The sequence below is a fragment of the Engraulis encrasicolus genome, chromosome 24 (assembly GCF_034702125.1).
Source record: "Engraulis encrasicolus isolate BLACKSEA-1 chromosome 24, IST_EnEncr_1.0, whole genome shotgun sequence".
In the NCBI taxonomy this organism is placed as follows: Eukaryota; Metazoa; Chordata; class Actinopteri; order Clupeiformes; family Engraulidae; genus Engraulis; species Engraulis encrasicolus.
The window spans coordinates 25290573-25299704 of record NC_085880.1 but is presented as its reverse complement, the minus strand read 5'-3'; the positions used below and the strand labels follow the sequence as shown (position 1 = coordinate 25299704).

Genomic DNA, 9132 nt, shown 5'->3' with positions numbered 1-9132 from the left:
ATTGAAAGAGTGTTGCACAGATGATGAGACAATATCCACTCAGACACTTGTTCAGAAGACAGAGACTTCCCAACTAAGCCCCCTTTAGTTTTGCCATATCGAATATATGTTTGCTCACCAAACTGATCAAGGAAGACAGAGTTCCAAATTCCACTCTGATGGCGGCAGACATGCTCACCATTGAGAAAGGCAGACATCACTGCTTCTGGAAGAGATGATGGCATTTTCCAGAACATGCCAAGATATGTATCTAGCATAATTCCAGTGGTTGGCAGCAAAGAAGTATTGCATCATTCTCTTCAGTGCATACATGTGAAGCAACCAATTGGCCTCCCTTTCTGCACGAAGATAGAGGTGAATTATCATAACTGGAGTGATTAAGCAGTCAACCCAAAGACGGCCTATCCTTGACTGTCGAATGCCCTCCAGCTCCTCAACAATGGCAGCTACTGTAGAAGTACCAGAGATGATGAGAGGTTCCAGAAGTGCACATACTACCATGCGCAACCCTCTGCTTTTGACCAAGCTTTACCATCAAGCATATGAGTGACTCCCTTAAATGACACACTAAGTAGCTCCTCTAAACCACTGCCATTCATTAATGTCCCGATACAGCTAATTTAAAGTGAAAGTGAAAGCCCATTGGGAAACTCCAACTCCCATTGTCATTGTGACACAGCACACAAGTGAACACTGCACACTATGTGATTGCATTTATGCCTCACCCGTGCAAGGGGGCAGCCCTCAGTGGCGCCCCATGGGGAGCAGTGCGGTGGGACGGTACCATGCTCAGGGGTACCTCAGTCATGGAGGAGGATGGGGGAGAGCACTAGTTGATTACTCCCCCCACCAACCTGGCGGGTCGGGAGTCGAACCGGCAACCTCTGGGATGCAAGTCTGATGCCCTAACCGCTCACCCATGACTTCCCATTTAGCTGACAACTAAATGAGTCCAACGGTTGGGGTCTGACCACTTCATCTGCATGATTATTTTATACAACTGCATATCAGCACACAGATGAATGAAAGGCACATTCTGTTGTTCCATGACTTCTTCAATGAAAATAATTGTGCTGAGAACTGTGTCAGGATGTGCTGGAGTCAATGAGTAAATCTCTGGAAAACGTGCGTGCTAGCAGCTTTTTAGAGATGACAGCTAATCCGAAGCATTGCTTTTGGTCATACTATATGTCAAATGAAACCTCTGTTTCTTAGCTTTCCAGAAATACAATTCATTTTTTCTCCAAAATACACTGTGCTTTCACCTCATCCCCCAAGATCAGGTTGAGAATGGGTGACTTTCGAAAAACGTTGCAAAAACCCCTAGGCACACCCACATATAAAATGGTGTAGAAAACACAAGTTTTGATATTTTGTTTTCAAATTTGAAATACAAGTTGTTCAGACTTGTGGCCTTTGTTCTATTCTGTCTATAACCTGATGCATTACAGTAAAAGGACTAGTTCATGTATATATATATGTATATATTTTTTTTTAGGCGAGGGACAAAAATGACAAAAACTACAAAATATAAAGAGTTCCCAGTTTTCAGCTGAACACTTTACAATGAATAGACAATAGATTACAAAACTAGAGGGTGTCTGCTTTCCAAAATGGGTGTTTTTATGTCAGTAGCACAAAGGGTTGGGATACAGCAACCATTTCAATTTGGAGAGGCGTTTATTGGGAAATAATAAAGGGGCGTGGCTTGTGACGCCATTTTTAAAAAAATGCTCAAGGGTGCCGAGCCGGCACCCGTCATTTTCTTAAACTACACTCCCTAAACTACCAATTTCTGCAAAAAAATTGCATCCAGACCGTACTTTACGCTTATGGCCCAATTTCATCAACTTCTACTAGACCATAATATAAAATTCACCACGGTGCAAAACAGCCACTTAATCCCATCCAGGGATCACTTGTGGCTTGATGCTAATGCTCCCGTTTACTTCCAGTGATTATGCTAAGCTATGCTATTCTGATACCAATAAATCTAAGTAGGCCTACTCAAAACACTGAGAAGAAAATGATATGCCCTTTCACGGATAATGCTTCGACATACAAACTGCAAATGTGTAAAAATCAAGGTGGACTGTTCCTTTCAGATCAGCTGACTCGCTAGTTGGATCACAGTTGTGGTGTTTTGTAGGCCTACCTCATTAGCTACAATGAAGTAACTGGTGTAACAGCTATGTTATATCATGTGCTAGTGTTGAACTCACACTATGAATTTACTCCTTACTTTTACTTTTGGCACATCTGTTTGGGATAAACACCAACATGGGGAAAATAAAGGCTTTCTATACAGTACATATATAGGGGCCCACTGCAGGTCTTTGCCCCCCTACAATCAACCATTAGCTTCACTTTCTGGACATACAGTATCTTCTTTCTATTATGTTCCTTCTGTACTCCAGACAAGTTCACCAAAACAATAATCCTGTGCAAACATTTTCAGTGCTTTTCCACACATTGTTGTGCTATCTGGTTGCATTGGGTTTAAAGGTCAAGGACATAATAAGGCTCTTTTTTACCTCATAATAAACCAACCCTGAAAACTGACAGCCTGGAGGTCAATCCAGATCGTCCATCTTGCTAGTTCTCCACGGCCTCTGGTCTCGTCATCTCCGCCTGCCCAGGTCATGTGATCGGACAGCAGTGGAGACAGTCAGGCCACATGGGTTTCCTTACGCCCTTCCCCTTCTTCTTCCTCCTCTTGGGCGTGAGGATGGTGAAGATGGCTTCGTCGAACACTGCCTTCAGGCCTTGCTGCGTTAGTGCAGAGCACTCAGCATAACAGCGAGCCCCCACCTGAAGGGGAAAAAAGCGATATGACACTGCAGTTGCATGGCACATTTAAGGGGCTCTTGTGCCTTTATTGAGATAGGACAGCGAAGATTTCGGATGTATGTGGTAGGGTTTGGGATTTGAACCTGGGTCCCCATGACCAATGTGCCCATTCACGTGCCCATTCATGGTCATAAAAACCTTGTTGCATGGTCCTTCGTCATTTGAAGTGAAAGCTAAAATAATATTTTTTAAAGTGCTAAATACATATTACACTTTTGGGTGACGCAAATTACCATGCACATACTGTATCGGATTGCAGTATACAGTATATGGCATAATGTATCATATATCGGTGCAGGGAACGAACACCATTTTTATAGTTCAATAGTTCACTCCACACAACCTGTTTGTTGTCTATCAGCGTTTTCACACCTGGTCCCTTTCAGCCGCCTAAGCGAACTCAGAGTAGTGACTCAGCATTTTTGCCGCATATCGCTCCAAAGCGTACCCAGACCCCTCGGAAGCGAACCATACTGAGACCTTGGTTGACATGGTCTCAGTTTGGTTCGCTTATGAGTTCTGACAAGTTACACTTGTGACCTAGAGGACAAGGTTTAATAAAAAAGATGAGTGACACACCATAAAAGCCTACCAGGACCAGAAAGATCAGTCGGTACTTTTTGTAATACACTCACAACAAAAACAGAACTGAGTCCTTTCGCTGTCGGTTCAATTTTGGTCCACTTAAAGAGGACTGAGTTTGGTTCACTTAAAGGGGACCAGGTGTGAAAACCCTATATAATGTGGTACAGTACCTCTCTGGCCAGCTTGTGGCCCTGCTCTGCTGAGATGGGCTTTTCTTTCATACTGTTCAGCCTGGCAATGGTCTTAAGGTCATCTCGTAAGTCAATCTGATGAAAGGCAAAGAAAGACACACTGATGTGAGCATTCATTGCATAGATCATTGGATGGTGCATTTCTTTCAGTTATCAAATACTATTTTCAGTGATACATTAAGGATCATAAAAAGAGCTCGTATCTGTTTCTTTAAAAGGTGCACTGTGCAGGAAATGGTCAAAAAAGGTACTGCAACTACAGGTATGCTGCTCATTGAAACTAGGTTGCCTATTGCCAAATTTGATCTTTTCATGAAAGTTTACTAAGTAATAAATTAATATTTTCTAGTATGGTCCAAGTACAGTCATTTTTGCAGCTAAGAATGTCTATTCCTGGAAATTCAAAATGGCGGACCATGGAGAAGATTCCCCTTTTCATGTATGTACTTAGAATTTGATGGTGGTGGTAAGTATTCCTGAAAAAGGTAACATTAGTGAATGGGTAGCATTCTGGGAATAAACAACTAAAAATCTTACACAGTGCACCTTTAAACCAAATTCAAGTAAATGGTCATATAGCACTTCATATTCTATGTAATGGCCTTTAAAGACCCATGCAAGCAGACGATTCACTATGCTGGATGAGGTAGGTCACCTGAGTTCCGATGAGAAGAAAGGGAACGCCGTAGGCATGCTCCTCCAGCTCTGGCACCCACTCCAGCCGTGCGTTGTGGAAGCTGGCCGGGTTCACCACTGAGAAACAGATCAGGAAGACGTCGGTCATCGGGTAGGACAGAGGTCGCAGGCGATCATAGTCCTCCTGTGAAGCAGAATGGTGCTGTCATTGTATTTCCTGGCCTCAAACAGATGATATGTCAGGAGAAAAAAAAACCCATTGGGAAACTCCAACTCCCATTGTCATTGTGACACTGCACTCCACAGCACACAAGTGAACACTGCACACTGCACACAACGAAATTGCATTTATGCATCACCCGTGCAAGGGGGCAGCCCTCAATGGCGCCCCAAGGGAGCAGTGCGGCGGGACGGTACCAATGCTCAGGGTACCTCAGTCATGGAGGAGGATGGGGGAGAGCACTGGTTAATTACTCCCCCCACCAACCTGGCGGGTCTGGAGTCGAAACGGCCACCTTTGGGCTACAAGTCGGATGCCCTAACCGCTTACCCATTACTGCCCAACAAGGCAGGGTAATATACTCGTGTACTAAGACTTGAGTGGATTTCCTACTGAATCTTTGCAGATACATATGCACGAAAAACATCACATCAATCATCTATCAAATGCATCAACAGGTATTCACACATATTCTCACTGTACATCGCATTTCAGGTGAAAATACACTTTTTGATGAGAAACCTTAGACATCTAAACATTTGTTTGAGAATGCCAACTTGGATTTTGTGTACGTTAACTTTGTAAATGCGGCCATACCTATATACAGTAAATGTAATATAGGCCTATTGCATTAAAAATCTTTCAAATGCTTTAGGCTATCAATGATATGATATGCTGTATATCTAATTGCATGTTTTTAAAAAAAGTGTTTCATTTACTGAGTGATGAAGCGCAAGTTTTAGGCTTACAGAAAAAAAAGTGTTCTACAGTGGCTTAAATAATCAGCTCATGTTACTGTTTTGTTTCCAAAACATGGATTTTCACCGGAGAACACAGATACAACGATTGCACAACAAAGGATTTGGAGAGGTCAAAGAGAAAAACACTTATGACCTTTGCTTCACAGAACAACTGAGCTATTTCAATTGCCGTTTTTATTCAAGTGTTTATTCGAGTTAAACTGGTGTCAAATTGTATGAGTGTTTTTTAGATCATGGTTCAAGTATGCAATTATTTTTTCGAGTGAAACTGCTGTCAAACTATATGAGTGTGTTTTTTTAGACACGTTAACAGAAGGGAGAAAATAGGCTACATTATTTGTCCCCATGCTGAGCACCTCTGAGGCATTTAAGCTACATACTGTATACAGAGAGAGGTATTGAACCAAAGGTCTGCGGTGTTTAACCTTGAATAAAAGCTTCAATGGCTTGTACCACAACCTGGTTTTGCCTGTGCATTGTTTGTACTTTACTTATTAACTCCTCTAGATAAAGCTAAAAAAAAAGGCTCCTATATGGTATAGAATATAGAACAATTAAGTTTGCTTGACTTAATGTTATTGGAAAATATATTTAAAGTTTGGTTGGCCATCACTGCAAAAGGCCTGTTTTGAATGTGTTGTTCCTATAGCTGAACAATTAATATTTCAACTTTCCAATAATTTAATGATAGCGAATTGATATGGTGTTACTCAGTGGCATTCAACTCTTCTCAGTTTGTTTTTCACATGATAGTCAGCAATGCTTTTGGAAAGACCGGCTCATTTGCCAATGACTTTTGCACATCAGTTTTTGTCTTATCTAACCTTCCGATGATGGTCTTTTTTCAAAACAATACATGTGACATGTGACACAAATAGTCTACGTAATGTAACTTTTGATTTCAATTAATTTCCTACAGTATGTTTAAGACGGGGTAGCTGTCATGCATGCTTTACTGTAATGAACAGTTAAACGGTTCAGCTATTGTGTAACACTGAGTCAGAAATCTAGATGAATCATTGAAACTGTCTTGTGTCTTTGTTGAAGGTTGTCTCAACCTCGGACACTTCTGCTTCTCTTCCTGACACACACACACACACACACACACACACACACACACACACACACACACACACACACACACACACACACACACACACACACACACACACACACACACACACAAACCAAGGAGCTGAGAAAGACAGAAGCACCAGTCAGCACAGCCATAGAGTAATAGCTAAATAAGGTACTCTGAAATGGACAGTCTGTCAGTACAACAGAAAAAAAGCAGAAATATAGGCTACAAGTCTTACTTCATGTCTGCGAAATTGTGTTAGCCTATCTCCCTAATCTAGGCCTATACAACAGAGATTTGAGGGTATTTGCTTTAACTGCAGTTTGATACTCAACATCCAAACCTATCCATTTATCAGTGTTAGCAATGGCAAATGTACCTGCCCAGCTGTATCATACAGTCCCAGTAAATACTGTTTTCCTCCGACGTTGATGCTCACTGCAGAAGACAACAACAACAATGTCAAAGAGCAGGTTAAGGACCAACACCCAAGTCAGTGGAAAACAAGCAACAAGTGACACTGACACAGATGGCCCATTCAGGAAACAACCCTTTACATAGACAATCCAATTTCGAGTCTCAGTGGCCCTTATGGAAACATAAGAAGATATAGGCCAATTACTTGTGTCATGAACGCGCATGTTTTCATGAGAACTATTTTTTGTTGTACCTGCGTAATGGTCAAACACCGTTGGGACATATTCCTCGGGGAACGCATCATTGGCATAACTCATCAGTAAGCATGTTTTCCCGACCGCGCCATCACCGACAACCACGCATTTCAGCGCGGTAACTGCAGCCGCCCCGTTTACCATACTGGCGAACTCGTCATCCACCGCTGGTCCGCTGCTAGTCGCCGGTCCACCCTGATGAAAATGCATTAGTGCATCTGCTGTGGCGCTAATACAAGCCAAACATGATCTCTATTGTCGCTTCAACCTTACCCCTTGCTAAGGAATCTCAGAGTTCATGTAGCAAATATCATAGCATGGCAGTTGCGACATCAGAAAAAAAGTGATGACAGTTCAATGACCATGGTGACATCCGCCCTTGTTCCTCTTCCCCCGTTACGCGACACTATTGTCACCACTGGCTGTAGTGGGGCGTGGTATTTGTCACTCACAACACTTGTCAGTGTGACAGTTGACTCTTGGGGGCACTTGTTGCACTGACTTTAGGTCTACTGTATCATTGACTTGTTATGTAGCAATAGGCTACTCTATTAAGAACCAAAGTTTTAAAATAATGCTATCCAACAAAACACATTTTCTTTGACAAAACGGTCGATAAAAGCCAATGTATTCGACCATTGCAGTTAAACAACATGAATGCAAATTTACAAGTGGAAATTAAAAAAATATATAGCCTATATATATATAGGTCCTATTAATAAATAAATGAATAAATAAAAAATGTTTAGCCTATGTGTTGCGTCACATGATGCCCAAACCATGTGGCTACATCATAACATGTCTAGCTGAAATGTAGACCTTTATGCAGATATTTTCCCGTTCACTGTTTGCTTGTTGTTAAGATGCTGTTAAGTTAAAGTTCATACATTTTATTATTGTATTTATAAATGCTCAGATTGTGACCCGTATCACCACAACGACCGAATGCCCTAGTCGATTAACAACCATGGACAGACACTAGATGGCGAACGTGTCTTTCAGAAGATTTGAAGATTTTTTTTTAATTATTATTATTTTAAAGCCATTTAGAGAGCAATGATTGGAAGTGTTTTCTATGTCTTGACATTGCTGTTACATAGCCTAGAGCATATGATATTCTTAATAGGCTACAACACAATATTGATTGTTTGATAAATGAAGACATACATATAGGTATACCTGTCCAATAGCCTAAACTGGTAAGTGGAAGACATCACCCAAAAATAATTTTAGCCGACTCAATAGGGGGATTCCAGCATAGGCTACTTCAAATGGCAACAGTCAACAGCAAACTTCAGGCCTGAAAGTGCATTGTTCATTAGATTAGACTACTCATTGACACTAACCTAAATCTTAACATGCATTCAAAGCTTAGATTTAAATAGTTTTGTAACCACAGACAAATGAAGAAAACTATGTTCAAATATTTGTGAAACTTGTGTGAAACTAAAATATTGTGACATAAAAGTGAGCAAGAAAGTAGGCTATTAAAAGCAATTTAGGCCTACATATTAACCGTCAGTTCTTCAGGACAGAATCACAAAAAATGCTGTGCTCCTACAGGCTACCTTAGCGAGTGATATACAATGTGATTATAGCCTATTAGAGGGAGTATTTCATGAATCGGTTCCCTTTGATGTGATTGTTTACTCTGCTGTTTGGTATGGCTGCAGCGTCAGTTCACATAGCCTACAAACAGTTTTGCTGGTCAATATTCCTCTGTAGGCCTGTGATGAGAGAAAAACTATACCAAAAAGTGGGCTACGCTACGAGAAAATCAATTGTCTATGAATAGTGTGGACAGTACGTAGCCTGTATATTTTATTTGTCATTGTAACAAGTACAATGAAACTGAGCAGTTCTTGTTCGGTTAAGTGATTAGTGATTGAGCTAGAAGAGATTAGAACAGTAGACCTAGGGCCTACTCAAAAATGCTGACCCCACATACCCACATAGGCTATACCACACTCATCAACACACACACAACTACTTAGGCTACAAATCTATCTCTCTCTCTCTCTCTCTCTCTCTCTCTCTCTCTCTCTCTCTCTCTCTCTCTCTCTCTCTCTCTCTCTCTCTCTCTCTCTCTCTCTCGCTGTCCCTCTCTCTCTCTCTCTCTCTCACACACACACACACACAC

General features: G+C 41.4%; 1 protein-coding gene across 1 annotated transcript; it reads right to left on the bottom strand.

The window, feature by feature from the left end:
* Window positions 1-1870: 1870 nt before the first annotated feature.
* LOC134440828 (rho-related GTP-binding protein RhoQ-like) lies at window positions 1871-7305 on the bottom strand. The gene is made up of 5 exons (XM_063190972.1): window positions 6992-7305; window positions 6701-6759; window positions 4282-4446; window positions 3606-3701; window positions 1871-2811 (listed from the first exon to the last, which is right to left on the bottom strand). Exons 1-5 carry the CDS (start codon window positions 7200-7202, stop codon window positions 2641-2643), a joined length of 702 nt encoding a protein of 233 aa, XP_063047042.1. The 5' UTR covers window positions 7203-7305; the 3' UTR covers window positions 1871-2640.
* Window positions 7306-9132: the final 1827 nt, after the last annotated feature.

Coding starts and splice junctions, on each gene's coding strand:
- LOC134440828 (XM_063190972.1), bottom strand. CDS start 7,202: ATGCATTTTCATCAGGGTGGACCGGCGACTAGCAGCGGACCAGCGGTG. Junction 6,760..6,991: donor GGTGTTTGACCATTACGCAG/GTACAACAAAAA, acceptor TGTCTTCTGCAG/TGAGCATCAACGTCGGAGGA. Junction 4,447..6,700: donor TGTATGATACAGCTGGGCAG/GTACATTTGCCA, acceptor TCTGCTTCACAG/GAGGACTATGATCGCCTGCG.